Source organism: Pristis pectinata, chromosome 14, assembly GCF_009764475.1.
Source record: "Pristis pectinata isolate sPriPec2 chromosome 14, sPriPec2.1.pri, whole genome shotgun sequence".
Taxonomy (NCBI): domain Eukaryota; kingdom Metazoa; phylum Chordata; class Chondrichthyes; order Rhinopristiformes; family Pristidae; genus Pristis; species Pristis pectinata.
Window position 1 is genome coordinate 28038756 of NC_067418.1, and position 18526 is coordinate 28057281.

At 39.4% G+C, this 18526-nt stretch overlaps 1 protein-coding gene across 1 annotated transcript in view; it reads left to right on the forward strand.

The window, feature by feature from the left end:
* Positions 1–17853, forward strand: part of dennd2b (DENN domain containing 2B) — a 336468-nt gene extending 318615 nt beyond the window's left edge. The window contains 6 exon segments of the mRNA XM_052028910.1: positions 1098–1275; positions 3006–3047; positions 6786–6897; positions 9299–9538; positions 15599–15685; positions 16963–17853. Of these exon segments, the coding sequence (XP_051884870.1) occupies positions 1098–1275; positions 3006–3047; positions 6786–6897; positions 9299–9538; positions 15599–15685; positions 16963–16997 (694 nt within the window). The 3' untranslated portion in view covers positions 16998–17853.
* Positions 17854–18526: the final 673 nt, after the last annotated feature.

Genomic DNA, 18526 nt, shown 5'->3' on the forward strand with positions numbered 1-18526 from the left:
GAAATTGAATGTGCAAGTTATAAAGGCAATTGGTAAATTTACATCAGGAGTACCATGCAGAGTATTGGTCTCCTTATTTAAGGAAGGTTGTGAAGGTGTTAGAAGCAGTACAAAGAAACTGATGGTAAACTGATACCTGGAATATGTGGGTTGTTATCTGAAGAAAGGTTGTGCAGACTAAGCTTGTATCTGATAGAATTTGGAGAGGGTGTTTACTCTTGTGGAAGCATCTGGAACTATGGAATCAGATTTCAAAACAAAATGTTGCTCATTTAAAATAAAGACAAGGCAAAATTTATTTGTTAGACCATCTTCCTTAAAAGCAGTGAAAGCAAAGTCTTTGACGAGTTTAAAGGTAGACATGGGTAGATTCTTAATAAGCAAAGGGGTGAAGTGAATGGAGGCTGGAATGAGGCATTGATGTTACAGTCAGATGAATTATCATCTTACTGAATGGCCAAGCAAGCTGGAGAGGCTGACTGGCCTAATCCTGAACCCAATTTGTATATTCCCATGATTCAGTCTATTCAACAGACTTTGGTCAGCCCTGCTGATACCAAATGGAAGGTCATTTAGGACATCCCTGTGTTATTATATTGAATGGTTTGGTATAAATACTACTCTTCTATAATTGACTTACAGTAAGCTTCAGGGAAAATATTTAGTGAAGTAAAATAGGTTTTGTTTCAATTCAGTTTGTATGATAATCATTTGGTTTAGTTAAAGTCATAGGATCCTCCTGTCGTTAAGGCAAACCATGAGTGCTACTGGTTAAATTTCTACCCATTAACCAGCTTGACTAGCAACCACCTCCACTTCTATGAATAAAAAAAATAAAATCAAGCTAACATGATGTTTTATTGTTTTATCAGGCTGGTGTGAGGATTTTCAGGTTGAAATAACTGACAAAAATTCCTTTTGTACAATATCTGATTTGGGATGTCTTTTAATCTTAGTTTTTAGTACAATCATCACATGTTTCTGTGTAAAACTGCTGTACTGAAGGATTATCATAATCTCTTGTTTCAGATGATATTTTAGGAAGACAATAGCACTAACCAGCAGAGTTAACTGTTGTTTATCATATGTTTATACAGCACTTTGTCCAACTGTGCCCATGCAGTGGTAGCTCTGCTCTATCCATTCTCCTGGCAACACACCTTCATACCAGTGCTTCCGTCCTCCATGATTGACATCGTCTGCTGTCCAACACCCTTCCTGGTGGGCTTACTCTCCAGCTCTCTCCCCAAACTAAAGGAACTTCCAGTGGAAGAGGTAAGACCACAGAGATGTTTCCCCATTTTAAAAGGCTGGGTTGCCCATATCACGTAGGGCTCAATGTTAATAGATGCGCCTCCACCTCAAATTCTCGATGTGAAAGAAATGAAATATGTTAATAATAAACATCAATTTCCCTACATTGCAAGAATGAGTATCGTTTAGATGGACCACATTGCCTCTCAAGGGCTAGGGACATGTTGAGATAACAAGGTGCTTTGTGAATACAAGTCTTTCTTTACTTCCAGTGTAAGCTCAGGATATCGTTTAGGCTCACAGATGTGTTTGAGTGATGAAGTGGTGTATGTTTTAGATGGATCTGCATATATAGAAGTCTATTGCCTTTAAATGAAATGAACTTGGAAGGCAGAATAACACACTGAAACAACTCTATAAACGTGTTTGAACTTGACTTCCTGGGCAACATAATACACAGGACAGAATAGTTCAGGGTGCTTCCTGGATGGCTAAGGGAAAAAAAACATGGAAGCATAGCCAGGTAAAAAACATAGTAGGGGGAGTAAGAGATAAAGCAGCATTTAGGATGGAGTCACCAGTACCTAGGCCCCAGGCTACTGTAGGAAGAATAAAATGTGCAGGTCAAGCCCTCAGAGAAATGAAGAAGATGGGGAGGCCATAGAGTTTGGAAGGGGTAATACCGTGAAGGAATTTAAAGTCTAGGGTAAGAATTTTAAATTTGAGGCACTCGATTTCTGGAAGCCAGTGTGGATCAGTGAGGCCTGGGGTAATGAATGAGTTATACAATGCAGAGCAGACAGTGGCCTGTAGAATTTTGGAACCAGTTACTGAGGCAGGGGTGGAGGAAGCTGATGTTATCTCGGGGTGGACCGGGGCAGGGCTGGAGGAGGGTGATGATGTCGAGTTGGAAGATTGGAGAATGAGGAGATGGAAGTCTTGGTGGCAAAAAATAAATAGGGTGCTCACACTCAGGGTTGAAATGGATGGTGAGATTGTGAACAGTCTGGTTTTAGCTTAAAACAACACTTAGTAAGGATCTGGCGACAACACTGAGTGTATGAATGCTTCTGAACAATGTTAAAGACAACAGCTTTGCTTTTTTGGTTGTAAAGCTCGAATAGAGGTTCATCCCAAGACTGGATGTTAGACAAGGAATCTGAAAACATAGGCATTACCAGAATCCCTGTCTAAAGAGGACTGCATGATGGCAAGCAAACCGGAGGATAATATGAAGAAATTAAATCAATTTTACTTTGAGCAATTTAGAATTTTAGACCAAACCCAAAAAAGCCAATTATAACAATTGGCAGGAAGCTATGCTGGCAAATCACGAACATTGAGAAATTGTGGGCACACTAACCATTTATTCTGTGTTTTTAAATAGTTCACAGAACTACATTTCCCTTTATATTAATGTATATGTAAATACCACATATAGCAATCTGTGATACAGTGTGATTATGACTTTGAATATTCTCCCAGAAGAACTCAGTGCTCTTGTGAAAACATCTGCACAAGCTGTGACATCCAGTAAAGCCCCTGAATTAACTCCTCATTTATTCTGAATTCCAAGGCAGAGAATGGAACCATACAAGCTTTTCCTGAGAGGATTGACTGGTAGCCTTCATTATTGCAGCAAATCAGATCCAAGGATTTAATTTTGTGTCAGGGTTAGGTACATTTTCAATGAGAAATTTTGCTGACCACGAACTGATTATTGATAACATTATGTTTTTTTTCCACCCCAGGCACTGATGGTTGATCTAGGAGCCGATCGTTTCCTTCGACAGGTAAGGATCTTCTAGAAGAAAACTTTAAAAGGACAGTTGGACAGGTACATGGATGGGAAAGGTATCTGTGTATTAAAACTGGGATTCAACATTATCATCAAGCGCCATATATTTGTACAGATGTTTATTAAATGTGTACATCATGTGAGAGTGTGATTAGCTTTCAAATTGGAGTGCTAGACTAGAGTGATGAGGAACAGTGGAATGCTGGTTCAATTCCAGTTGCCTACTGCACTTCAGTACAAGTCTTGACATAATGGATAAGAGCTGTGAGAAAGGGGAAAAATGAAGGACAGCACAACTGGGCAACCTTGGCAATAGCCTTGGACCTCACGCAGTAGCTTCAACTGTAGGTAAGAACACAGGTCTGATTCCAAATACATGCAGCTATGAATGATAAAGGGGAAAAGGCCAGCAAGAAAGTCCATGCATTTGCTCTTGGTCTGAAGAAAAAGTAAAAGGTCAAGATCTGAGATATTTAGGTTTGTGTGGAAGTTTGAGGGTGACTATGATTTAGTCAATTTTAAAAGATGTAGAAAGCTTTAACTCATCTAGACTTTAGCTAGTCTTAATTGCAACCATAATAGTGAGGGAGAGGTATCAAAATATATCAATTTAAGGGCAAAACCTGAACCCATTCTTCTATCTCGAACTCTCTAAATGATGGAGCAGGAATCTGCAGAGAGATGTCTAGTAGAACAAAGATGATTGTGTGAGGCATGGAAGGAGAGATTGAATATGTACTGTGGGACTGAATATACCAGCTCAAGAGGTGAATTAGTTAACAATGAAACAGAATTATACAGGAGAGATTTTGAGCAAGTTGGGCTGTTTGGCAGTGAAGGTAGAGGAAAGGCAGTGACTTGGTTTCACGCACGTAGTGCTTTCGGTTCTTCGTTTCGGTACTGTTCATGGGTACACTGTTCACTGGAGGGCTTCAAGCAACGAGAAGTGAGAGTGCATTTGAGAAACACTGCAAGAAATAGATGGCTATTTGGCAAAGTGAAGGAACTAAGAGCAGATTTCTTGACAGAAATGAAAATAGAAGTTTTGGAGTAATTGAGATGCAGGCTGCAGCACATGAAGTAAAAACAGGAAATGCTCGAAGCACTCAGATCAGCATCTTTGGACAGAGAAAGATAATTAACATTTCAGGTCAAAGACTCTGAGGACACAAGTTATAAATTGCAGAGGGATGGACTGGACAGGACAAAAGGGAATGGCTCTGATAAGATGAGGTCAGTTAAAACTTTATTTATACAGCACGGTAATAGGCCCCTCTGGCCCAACGAGTCCGCGCCACCTATTTAAACCCACGGTAACCTACCCGTATGTCTTTGAAATGTGGGAGGAAACCGGAGCGCCCAGAGGAAACCCACGCAGACACGGGAGAATGTACAAACTCCTTACAGATGGTGGCTGGAATTGAACCCCGATCGCTGGCGCTGTAATAGCATCACGCTAACCGCTACGCTACTGTGCTGCCCAGTTGTAGAACTGTAAAATGAAGTCATCTGGGTTAATGGGGGAGGGAGAGAATGAATCTGAATAAACCAACATACAAGCTATGACACGAAGGAGTAAGGGAATGAAAACACAAGCAAACACGCAACTAGCAATCTATAAAGCTATAGGATATGCCCATCAGGTCGGTCAGTGCTAACGGAGAGAGAACAACTGAGCCAGTATCGCACATGGGCTGGCCAGTTCTGATCCAGGTGGAGAAGGTGATTTACCTGAAGTTGTAGAATCCAATACAAAGTCCAGAAGGCTGCAACGTGACCAGATGGGATGCCGTTCGCCAAGCTTACATTGGACCTTGTTATAACAGTGCAGGAGGCCACAGACAGGAAGGTCAAAGATTGGGAGTGGGACAGTGGCAGGTGTAGGAAGCTCTGGGTCACCCCTGAGGACTGAATGGAAGAACTCTGCAACAGTCACCCAAACTGCACTTGGCATCCTGAGGGGTAATGCACATTACACCACTGTACGAGAAGCTTTGATTTTGGCAAATCTGGATCTTAGAAGGAGAATGTGGAGTGAAGTCAGGAGAAGGTGTACTGTGAAAGTGATGGGTGCCTGACTATAAATTAAGAGGAAGGAGGAATCAGGTACTTTGTTCCATGCAAAAACATTTAGTGTTGGTATTGCTCATCTTCCCAACACAATTGTTTTTAGCATTAAATATTTTTAAGTACTTCTCTTATACAAGAGAGCAGTTCCTGTAAATGTATTTTTTCCATTTATCCTGCAAACTGGATATCCACTGTACATGGTCCTCAGATTTACCCCATTTGTAGTTTTGTATTTACTTGATTGACAGTAGCCCCATATCATTGCAGCCCCAATTGTAATACAAAATTATTAGCGATTCTTGGGCCATATCAAGAATAATTTAAATTTATAAACAGAAAATTGAAACAATTAGCAAGTTGTGAAAGAAATATTCTTTTGTCTGTAGCCAGCAAATTAGATATCCTAGACATGATTATCAGAAATTTGGACAGGTTGGAGAACATATGTAAAAGAGCCCCAGTGTTGCTCCACTAATATTAATGAAAGGGATTCCTTTACAAAGCCTGAGCTGCCCATTTTTCAGGTATTGGATTTGTCCAGGTGATCCAGTGCATTAAGTCTGCTGCAGATACAGTGCAAAAGTCTTAAACACACCCAGCTCGATTTTCCCTGCCCAATAATGTTGCATGTTTGTACTAGTGCTGATTAAATGGGGTGTCTTGGAGTTATTTTGATTATTTTGGGAGATATTTCCTATTGAAATTTGAGTTTTAAATCTGCTTTTTCACCTCAAGGTGATTGCACATTTCCTGGTCAGTGGGGAATTTTGAGTTGGCACCACAAATGCATGGGGAAAAAAATGGTTCTTTTACTGTCCAGTATTTCTGGTTTTCCTTTATGATCGCTTATTTCAGAACATGTGGTTTCAGTAACACATTTGAGACCATCCTGGGGCCTGCTGTTCACGGCTTTTGCCAGTTAAGTATTTAAGCAAACAGAAGTTAAATCTTTGATGCAGATGTTTCCAAAAACTGGAGACCAGATGTCACAATACACCATCAACCATTCAAAATATTTTGTGAGTGATAAGAATAAGTTGCAGGCCTGCATTAAACTTGCAACTCTTCACAATGGGTCAAACTAGTTCTTTCAGATCAGAAGGACTATTACTGCAAAATACATTAAAAGCAAACCATCGAGATCTTTAGAATAAAAACACAAATTAGTTTTTGAAGTCCATGAAGTAAGCTGTTCAAGCTCTGAGTTGCTCACTCAAGAATCAGTTGTCTTGCATCATTACCATATATACATGGGGGCTCATTGTGCAATACAGTTCATGCATCAGAACAAGTGCAGTCACGCTTAGAAACAGAAATTAAAATCATGTTTAAATGGGAAGAATTTCAGCCATATTACTGGAAGAGTTATTCTAGTGCCAATATTGTATTATTTTATAGTTCAACATTTTTAAAAGTGTGATCTCGACAAATGTTTAACCATGTTTTTGTATTTGATGAGGAGCACTGCTTAATTTGTCGCAACTTAATATATCAATTGTGAAAGAAATTATTAATATTCTAGACAATTTTTCATGAAGTTAATACTGCTGATAGGATCCTTTAGAGTGCTCCAAATATAAATTAATTAGTGCGACTATTATTTATTGAATGGAGGGGATAGCAAGGTGGATGAACGTTTGCAATTTACTTTGTTACTACTTAGATGGACGATGAAGACTCACTTCTGCCACGGAAACTGCAGGCTGCTCTGGAGCAGGCTCTGGAGCAAAAGAATGAACTAGTCAATCAAGACTCAGACAGTGAATCAGATGATGGTGAGGAATTTCTTGTATGCTTCTTTATAGCAATTAATATCACTTTCTTCTAAACCCAATTTTTTTTATCGTGTGGAAGCATGAAGATAATGTCTAGATAAGCACTACATTCAAGTGGAAAAATCATTTTGACGCAAAATTTAAATACTTGTATTGAGTAAGCAACACTCTCCCAACATTATTAACAATGTTCCAGCACAAGTAATAATGTTGATTCTGATGTAAATGAACAATATTCATACACAATTTATCTTACCCTGGTGGTTTTGCTGATACTCTGCAATAAAAAAAAACATAATAATACACCAGACTCCAGGGCAGCCTGGAGCCTAAGAACGGATTTCTTCATGTGCCTTATGAAGCTGTGCCTGTGGACTGAAGTCAGCAACCATCTCTGGTATTGCTGGCTACTATTGCCAACTAAAAAGCTTTCCATATAATAAAACTTAGCACTCCCAAAAGCTGCAGACTCAAGGACAGTCCTGATGCAAGCTGTTACAAGGTCATTCTAAGTTAAAGCAATATTTATACAAAGTCCTTGAAAGTCTATAAGGAGTTCCCTCTCTCCCTCTCTCCCCAAATGTAGCTCATGCAGGATTACTCCCATCTCCCACATTCTCTTCTTGCATCAATCCTCACTCCCACACAGATATCATTGCAGGGAATGATAAATCCACAGCATCTGTTGTAATGGAGGAGAAGAATCATGGAAGAGGAAATGAAAATGTTGAGACCATTAAAGTGAAGGCTCATTCTGGTCCTTTTTTGGCAATCGACAAACATTCATAAACGTGAGAATGGCATTTACAGTATATCAGCCCTAAGTTTACTGCAATAGTGACTTTCATGCACATGGACTCAGCTAATACTGCACACCATCCAAACCTAATGAAGACACGGACCTCTCTTCCAAAACACCTGTTTATACCTGTATTCTTCTACTACTCCCCTCTTCTCTGTAACCTGCCATTTTGCTCACCTGCAAACCTGGTCCTTTGCCACTTCAGAAATCCTCCACATTCTTTGCATTTCCTGCCATTTTAAGCCAATCTTCACCTTCCTGTTTCCTTCTTTCAGAATCAGGTTTATTATCACTGACACATGTTGTGAAATTTGTTGTTTTGCGGCAGCAGTACAGTGCAAGACATTAAGACAAAAATTACTCCAAGTTACAAAAGTAAATAAATAGTGCGAAAGGGGAACAACAAGGTAGTGTTCATGGACCATTCAGAAACCTGATGACTGAGGGGAAGAGGCTGTTCCTGAAACGTTGAGTGTGGGTCTTTAGGCTCCTGTACCTCCTCCCCGATGGTAGTAACGTGAAGAGGGCATGTCCCAGGTGGTGAGGGTCCTTAACGGATGCCGCCACCTTGAGGCAGCACCTCTTGAAGATGCCCTCAATGGTGGGGTGGGTTGTGTCCGTGATGGAGCTGGCTGAGTCTACAACCCACGGCAGCCTCTTTTGATCCTGTGTGTTGGAGCCTCCATACCAGGCGGTGATGCAACCAGTCAGAATGCCCTCCATCGTATATCTATAGAAATTTTCAAGAGGCTTTGGTAACATACCAAATCTCCTTAAACTCCTAATGAAGTAGAGCCACTGGCATGCCTTCTTCATGATAGCACCAATGTGTCAGGCCCAAAATGTTGAGATGTTGACGCCCAGGAACTTGAAGTTTTGTAAATGTTGCAATTCTTTTCGTCCTCCATCACCCAACATTCCACTCCAAAGCTACTATCCTCCTCCCCACAAAACATAACTTTTGACTTCTGTCCTTCCTTCCTTCCCAGCTTCATGACATTCATTCTCACCTTCCCACACTTTCATCCATTTCAACCATGTCCACACCGTCCTTTTTCCAAGCCGATGTGGTTATTCTCCTCCATTCTTGCTCTCAAGTTTGGAGTGGGTACTTCCGAATGCTGATAAATATCTGGCTCTTTAGTTCCTACAAACTAAACAAGAAGTCCTAACATTACACACAGGCCACAATCCTGGCAAGCATCACTTGGAATGACACCAGAAGGGAAGACTGTCCTGGACCTGTGTTTTAGCAGCTCAACTTGGGCAGTATCAGAACTTTAAAGGGTGGAAGAGGGAATGAGTCTCAACAAATGCTGACACATTGGCTAGGACTCCAAAGCACTGATTTTTGGCACGGATGCATTTGTTCTGGTCTTAATTAGTCTCTTCATCTTTCACTTACATGTGTCTTCTCTAGGCATTGTGAAGAGCAGATGGCCAGAACATAAAGTTACATCTCACAACTTTGAAAACTGCTTCTCAGCTGTCACCAGTGCTGTGAAATCCAGCCATGGTGGAAGCAGAGAAAGGGAATAGAGAAGTGAAGGTGAAAAACTGAAAGCAAAATAACCTTTCATCTTGTCCTTGTTCCCTCAGAGTGCAACACACTGAACAATCTGGTCTCAGAAGCCTTCATCCGTTTCTTTGTGGAAGCTGTCGGTCATTATTCATTATTTTTGACCCAAAATGAGAGGAATGAACGAATATTCCAAAGAGAAGCTTTCCGCAAGTCAGTAGCTTCCAAGAGCATCCGGCGCTTTCTAGAGGTCTTCATGGAGTCACAGATGTTTGCTGGATTCATACAGGACAGAGAACTGCGAAAGTGCAGAGCAAAAGGTAGAGCTGAAGCGCTAAGGACGCAATATCACCTCAGCTTCTCTTTTAATCTACTAACACCAGTAGTTTGGTACAAAATACGACAACATCTATAATTTATCAGCTCAAATTGCTGTTCTGCTGAGTGACAAATCCCCAACCACTCTTTCACTTCAGTAAACACAGCCCAGAGTGCTTTAACTGCATAGAACCCAGGTTTGGAAAACACAATCTATTGTATTGACTTTTGAACTGTTTTTTTAAAAAAACATGCAAATGATATTGATAATGAACTCACTGCCCACAAGGATGGTGTAAATGGAGATAAATGATGTCAAAAGATCTTCCCACATCAAGGCATTTTTGAGGGAAATAAATGCAGCATTACAGGGGTAGAACAAGGGACTGAGGTAGATTAGATTGCTCTACAGAAGGTCAAGAGAGGCCTCCTTTTGTGCTGTAATGATCCTCTATTCCAGATGATCCCTACCACTGCAGTCTTGGGCTTCTTACCCACTGATTAAATTACCTTTTCCACATACCCAGCCTATATCCTACAAAAACTCCAACTCATTCAAAAAAAAATCCTTTTTGTTGGCACACAAGTCCTCCATATTCACTACTCCCTCTTCAAAAGCTACTTTCACATGTTTCTCTTTGACTGCATCTACTGGTGGATATTCACCTCCTCATCCATAAAGTGCTTTGGAATGTTTGCTAAATTACACCCAGACTGTTGATATACACATGAATGTTAGAAATACAGAATGAGCATAGCAAACAGAATGATGCACTGTGATTAAAACAAGAGGATCTCCAAGGACACGAAAAAGAGGGCAACAAATAGTGTGATTGTAATAACTACTAAAAGTAGGAGAAAAATTGCATTTTTCCTCCATAATTAAAGTAACATCACTAAAACTGCTTATTCCTATTGTGTACAGTTAATTACAGTAAAAATCAGACACTCTCCCACCTTTGCTTAGATAAATTAAGCCCATAATTATTTTTCTAAAAGTACCAGATACACCATACAGTGATATGATAGACACAAGGTCCATCATAAAATTGGTGTGTAACCTACAACTTAATTCTTTGATCCTTCAAAGAAAAAGTGACTGAAGTAGGATGTGCATGGCCTTGATAGCACCATGCAGTAACTGTACAAAATAAAATCGAAATCATTAAGTACATTTTCAGGAGCAAGAAGTACACGTCAACATTTATAGCTTTTATAATGTAGTGAAGACTCAAAGAAAGGCACCAATAATATAGATCTAATGCTAGATTCAATAACTGGTGACAGATTAACACTGACTATTTAGAAGAGTACAATTCAGTAACGTTTTGGCTGTCTCCGATCTCAGTTAATGCTAACATTGGTATGAAAGCTGTCAGAAGGGGCAACCTTCTATTTGTCAAGGAGTAAAGAGTTTGAGTTACAGTGAGAAGGAGGTAGGAAAAAATACATGGACAGGTTATATATTATTCATGGAACACAAGGTTGCACTTTACTTGCAGTTTAAACAAAGCAGCAGCAGTAGCTTCAGCGAACTGCTGGTAGTAATATTAAGATTGTAAAAGTATGGATCTACTGAATATGGTAGAATGGGCATTGAAACAGTCTTGTTCCTATTAAAGTGGAATGTTGGGAGATTCAAGAGGTGGAAAGTGATTGGTTTAGCTTCCATTTATTCTTTATATTCTTTCTTTGGCACTCAAGGACAAATTTGGAAGCTGTCCGATGGAACACTGCTTGTTGTCCTTACACTTTTGCTTTTAGTGTTAAAATGTGGCCCGGATTTCTGCCACTTGCTGTGCCAGTCATCTTCCGCTTCCCTGTTTACCACAAGCATTGAAGGCCTCAAAATGATTACCTGTGTAAATTTAATTTATCATTCTTTAATTTATCACGTCCACTACATCAATCAACTAAACTTCTGTCGGGCCTTCTCTTCCATGCAAATCCCACAATGCATGTAGAGGAATTGTAATTAAAGATGAGGTGGAAAGGATCATCTCATGCTCAGAGGAACAAACAAAGATAAATATTCCAAAGCAAAATGTTAAAAATATTATTAGTTTCAAAGTAAAGTCTATGATTTTACCCCAAATAAGATTGATTTTGTGAATACAATATCTGGTGCTGTAGTGCTGATCAAAGGTTGAACAGAAAACCCTGTAGTTCCATTTAGCTCATATACACAACTATATCTCCCAGACACTGGATATCAAAAGAAAAGCATCCCATCAGATCAAACCTATAAACTAAGGACACAGTTGTTAAAAGTAATAGGTGACAATGACACGAAAAATGGTAGAGGTTCCATTATTTTCTCCAAAACTTAAGCCCTCATTCAGGTGCAGGAATTAAAACACCACATTGTGCCATTTCTACAGATAATATTGAACCTGGTCTAGCATTTGTGGCTATAGTGCAGTATTTGCATTGGTCTGCAGAGCTCTGATACCAATTGCATGTGAGCAGTGGTAGACTGATACAAATAAAATTGTCAAGCAGTAATACATCAAGAATCATACAAAGTTACATCACAGAAAGAGGCCATTCAGCTCATTATGTCCACCCTGACCAATAAAAAAAACTAATTAGGATACTTCTATTATCCAAATTTCTGTCCATAGCCTTGTAGGTTATCACTCTTCAAGTGCTCATCCAGAATGGTGAGAATTTCAGACACTGAGTTTCAGGTTCCCACTGCTGCTTGAGTGAAACATTTTTCCTCAATTCATCTCTAATCCTACTACTCTCCCAGGGGAAATGGGTCATCTGTGTTCACTTTGTCTAGGCCTTTCAATCTGGTACATTTTTACTAAATATGGTTGGAGTGAGTGACTAGGCTGGGTTTGTTTCTTTTGGAACAAAGGAACCAGAAGAGATGATTCTGAACCTTGGTAATTTTTTCCATAAATCTCCAAATCCTTTCTAGTGACATCACGTTATTCCCATAGTGTGATCAAAATTGTATACAGTATTCCAACTGTTGCTTTGAGGCATGTTTTATACATCACTGCTTTTATATTCTATGCCTCTGTCAATAAAGATAAGAATCCCGTATGCCTTCTTAACTATCTTATCTACCAGTCCTGTTATCTTCAGGGATTTGTGTGCTATCACTCTAAGACTACCACACTTCTTAGCATCCTACATTAATCACATTCTCTTTCTCCCTTAATTCTCCCCGGTACATTAACTCATTTCCATGGATTTAGTTTCATATGTCACAGTGGTGCCCATCTAACCAGTCCATTGATAGCCTCTTGCAGTCTAGAATGTACTTTCTTACTCTCATTGGCAATTTTGGTATCATCACGCAATATCTTAATCATGCCCCCAATATTTAAATTAAAGTCATTATAGCCATTACTTGATTTATGAAAGGAATGTTTTGTTAAGTGAAATTTCACTGGTGGACCCCTCTGGATGAAGTGTATTTGGGAACAGTGTATCCTTGTGTGTGGAGAATGACACACTACTCTTCACAGTGAAAAGTAGATACGTAAATCAAAGAACGTACCCTAAGAAAATTAAATGACATTATAGTGAAAAATTGTGAATTGAGAGTTACTTGTAATATATACCACATACAGTGCCCTCCACAACCCCACTGCTCACACTCTCTAGTGATAAACTCCCAATGACTTTGGTTTCTTACATGGAGCTGATTTTTAAACCAAGTTACCATTTTTCTATGGATTCCACAGGCTTTAGCAGCCTGATCAATCTGTCACATGGCACTTTGTCTAACATCTAACTCGTATTCACATTGTTGACATAAAATTTGGTGTCCTCAATCTTGTTATCTTTCCAAAATATTTAAATAGCCAGATACAGTCTTCCTTAACAAATCCTCATTAACAGTTCTAGATTAACCTGTGCCTCTCTAAATGCTGATTTATGCTGTTCTTTTTTTTGTTTAATCAATAATTCATGTACTACTGCGGTTAGGTATGAACTCACTCAACTACTGATATCAAAGGGCAAATTTCCTGTCCTTACAGTAGCCCATTGCTGCACAACAACAGCCCTGTTTCTTCCAGGCTAGAGAGCATTGTAATATACCACCCAAGCTTACTTGGCCCATGTGACTCAAGCATAGCTTCATCTTGTAGCAGAGATTAGCACGGACAAAAAGTAACAGGAAGTATAGCAAATTCTGGCTTGTCTTTCATTTGCCTGTGTGGCACCTGTGTAAGTCCTGCTTAACAAGAGCTTAAGATAGGCAGCACTGCTACACTTCTTGGACATCCCTGCACTGAAGTTGCAACACAAAGTGCCACAAGGGCTTAGAATCCCATGTCTCATGCATTCAAACGCCCCTAATGCAACTGTGTTAACCATCTGAAAACTGACAGTCTTATCCACTTCATTAAGCTCTATTTTCTTCATATTTACCTTCAGGGTATTGTGTTACATGGAAAATGGGTGAAGACAATCCACTTTAGCTTATGTTGATCTCAGAAGCCCTTCACAATCATACTTATTAGTTTAAAAGGAAAGGTTTTCTAAACTATTTGAAACCATAGTCAAAATAATTAAAATGTCAGGATGGTTGAACAGTAAAACCTGAACCAGGATCAATATTTTTGGGATAACCCCAGGGGGAGGATAGAGTGGGGAGAAGAACAAATCCTTAGGGTTCTTTATAGCAGTTGATTTTACCAATTCAATCCTGGATTAAAAGATTACAAAGTCACATTACTGACAGACATTCAAAGGAAAATGCTTATACCACTTCAGAGACAAGAACAACTGTAGCAAAAGGAAATTGATAATGGTTTCAGCATGTTAAAGCTCAACATGTGGTTAGATCAAAATCAAGCATAAAACATATCAGTTTTACTTGATCATCTGAAAAAGTTCTTAACAATTCTTAAATTGAGTTTTAAAAGTAACGTTAATTAATAATAAGCAAAAATAGTACATTCCTGAAATTGTTATTTTTCTTCCTCAACATCAACAATACTGAATTTTCCTGCAAGGACATAATATGTAACAGGTTTTAGATTCAGTACTTTCAATCACATTTGTACAAATGTTATAGTGAGGATGAACCTTCCAAGTGAAGCTTTTGTTTGTGTCCTCTCAACAAATACATCAGGACTCACAGTAGGAAATGTGCTCCCAGATGTATATATCACCAATTAAATTTTCTAATAACGTTGACTTCTCTTTTAGCAATTGATAAAATGCATTCATTCACAGCCACTTTCCTAGTATATTCCAAGCTTTAGTCGTACAGTGTTTGCCTTCGCCCACTCCAACCTTCAGTGACCCAACCATGTGACTGCAGTAGACATGGGCTTGGTGTCATTGCTGCTGGTGGTGAGCAGATTTCACCCTTTCACACATATTGTTTAGCTTCAAGTACATCAAAGCTGACGGCTTCATTTTTTCTTCATGTGCATACAAAATCGGTAAGCCCATACAGCTTGCAACAAGTGGTCTATAACAGAGACTTGAGACAACTTCATTCTCTACAATTTCAATTACTAGGTACTTTCAGTATTTGATCTAGTGAATAAAATGTGAACATTGGAAGAGGATTCCCTCTGCAGTTTGTAGCAATATTTTTTTTTTAAAAAGTTCAGTATTTATACACAAGCTTATAGAGAAAGTGGCCTTGAAGTTGTAAAATTGGTGATGCGCCATGAGCTGTTTACACATTTGTATGGCTCAAAGAAATTTCTGCAGCCTTGCACCATTGGTGTGCATGTTGGTGTCCATCAATTGAAGATATAAACAATTCTGCCCACCGGACCCACAATGGAGGCATAATCCATGACAGTAAATAATTTCCAAGATCTTTTGAGACTAAATTTTGCAAGGTTAATTATTTTAGCAATTATCACAGCTATCCAGGGATTGCAGACTTAAACATAGTAAACTTGTTGGTAATTTAGTTTGATCAAACTCACAGTAGGAAATGTGCTCCTAGATGTATACACCACCAATTAAATTTTCTAATAACGTTGACTTCTCTTTTAGCAATTGATAAAATGCCTTCATTCACAGCCACTTTTGAGACCTCACTTAGTGCTGTTTTATTTTCTTCCCCTCAGGTCTATTTGAGCAGAGAGTTGAGCAATATTTGGAGGAACTGCCAGACACAGAACAGAGTGGAGTGAACAAGTTTCTGAAAGGACTTGGTGAGTACTTTTGCACAGAATTTCCAAACTGTTAAGAGACTAGCAAATTGAAAGGGGCATGGATACAAAATGGTCTAGGAGATAGAAGCAGGGAGTAATGACATATAGTTATTTTTATATTATTGTTATCCCCAGGGTACAGTATTGACCATTGCTCTTTGACCTATACAAGTTACCTGGATGTGGATATACTGGACATAATTTAAAATCCTGTAGATGTGAAGCTCAGATGGAGTAAACACCAATAAAAACATGAGCAGTATCTAGCATAACTGATGATCTGGAATGCACTGCCCAAAAAGATGGTGGAAACAGATTCAACACATCACCTAGACTTGCCATCGCCCAACCCCCGAGCTCTGTCCATACTTGCACTGACGTGGTACAGATATGTGGGCCCAGTTGCCTCCCAATCAAAGTCTCACCGTGTAATGCTAAGGCCCCGTCCACAGATCACACCACCAGGAAGCACGACTAGGTGTAGAGCCTTGCCTCCTGTCAAAGTCTATTAAGATTTTATTTTTACTTTTTTAAAAAACTTAAGTTTGCTTTAAATTATTTTAAAAAATGGCACCATATGGAATTAAAGACATAAAAAGTAAAATGTTAGAAACATATAGATAATTGAATTTACCATCTAATACGGGAATGCCCATTCCAAAGCATTGGGGATTCTGAACCTACTTCAGATCTGGCTGGATAGAAGAGGTGAATTTACCAGTCTAATGCTCCCTCAGGAATTGAGCAGAGTGAGACCAGTCACCATCACTCAGCTTGTCCTGGACTACCTACAAGCAATTGACTACTGGTGGTTCCTTTAGGAGTCATCAACCACAGCCAGCTTGAATCTACCCAATAATTATTTCTAAAGAGGGACTGGATAAATACTTAGAGAGAATGTGTGTGAAGTTATGGGGAAGGTGAGGGGATAAAACTGATTGGCTAGCAGCTTCAAAGAGCTGGCACAGGCATGATGGGATGAATGGTCTACTCTGTGTTGTTTGAATCAATGAAGGCATTCAGAAGTTGGGCAGCCAGTAGAAGTTAGACACACTCAAAGCAGCAGGAAGGTACATCAGAGAAGCAGCTCAACTCTATGCGTCTCCCCTGATCTGATTATAAAGAAAACTGAACAGAAACAGATCAGCTACCTGGTCTTGACAAACAACAGCTTGTAAAAATTAAAATGCTCAGTAAGGTCGAACAATTAAGGCCTCTGCTTTGAAGAATATTGTTTGTTTTCAGGTTTACGACACTAATGAAACTATTTCTTTCAGGAAATAAAATGAAATTCCTTCACAAGAAGAGTTAGTTGCATTCGTACTGTCTTGAAATTACAAGGACCACTGACCATTGCACAACAGCTTTCTCTGACCCATTTATCTTTTGGAAAGAATGGATTATACTTTCGTCTTCACAAAATCTTCGTCTTTTTTCAAAGACTGAACTGTAACAGTATCAGAGAAGAATCCAAAGTGCAACAAGTACATTTAGCCATGTTCATCTTTAATGCAGATTGGATTGTATATTGTAAATATATTTACTGTGTTTTTATTGGTATTTTATTGTCTGGATTTAGCAGTCATTATACTGAATATCTGTAATGAGTTGACTGCAACAGATTTTTGTGATGCCAGAGTGACTTATGACTTGGAGGATGAATGGTCTAACTGAGCATGTGCAGAAGACACAGTGTGTGTCGGGGATGGGGTGGGAAACACAATCTTCTCATTGATTTACAATTTGATTATTTTTCTGGTGTGATTATTGAGAATGTGTGCGATTCTATCAACTTGGAAATATCCGTTTCTGAATTATATGAAAAACAATGAACTATCACCTTTTCTCTTGCTGTAGCTGTAGAGTTCAGATTACATCTCTTTTGGCCCTCTTTTCTGCATTTTGGCAACAAAATGTGATAAAGTTACACTGAAAATACTTGGTACATCTTTTGATGTTGCTTGAAAATGCATAATCTGCCATAGAAAGAGGCTAGTGAATGAATCACTGACTCTTTTCCATATCTAATGCACTGCTGTAGCTGAGTGTAATGAGAAAGGTGCAGAAGCCGTTGCTGCTCTGCTGTTCTCACAGGGTATGACTGGGTAAGCCTTGCTGTATTCCTATGTACCGCTTTTCAAAAAAAAATAAAATTATTACATTTCTTAGTGGTTGTCTGTCAGTTGGAAATATGATCAAAACGGCAGAATCTGTTTGAAGGCATTGTAAATGTGGTGTTGCAATCAAGAATAGGTAGACAAAGTGGTGAAGCTGGCACACTTGCCGTCAGCAGATGGGACATGGAGTACAAGAGTTGGGACGTCATGTTACCTCCCTATAGGACATTGGCGAGATTGCTCCTGTAATGTGTGAAGATCTGGTCACCATGCAATAGGAAGAATGTGATTAGGCGAGAGAAGGTGCACAAGGATGCAGCCAGGACTGGAGGGCTCGAGGTCTGAGGAGAGACTGGGACTATTTGCCCTGGACTGAAGGAGGGCAAGGGGTAACCGTAGAGTTTTACAGAATCATGAGGGGCACAGATAAGGTGAACGGTCACAGTCTTTCTCCCCCAGGGTAGGGGAATCTAAAACTAGAGGGCATAGATTTAAGGTAACAGGAAAAATTTAAAGGGAACCATAGGGACAAGTTGTTCCTCACAGCAGGTGGTTGGGAATATGGGATAAACTGCCAGAGGAGGTGGTAGAAGCAGGTACAATTACAACATTTAGACATTTGGACAGGTTCATGGATAGGAATGGCTTAGAAAGATGGGTCAAATGCAGGCAAATGGAACTAACTCATGAAAGCACCTTGGTCAGCATGGATGAGTTGAGCTGT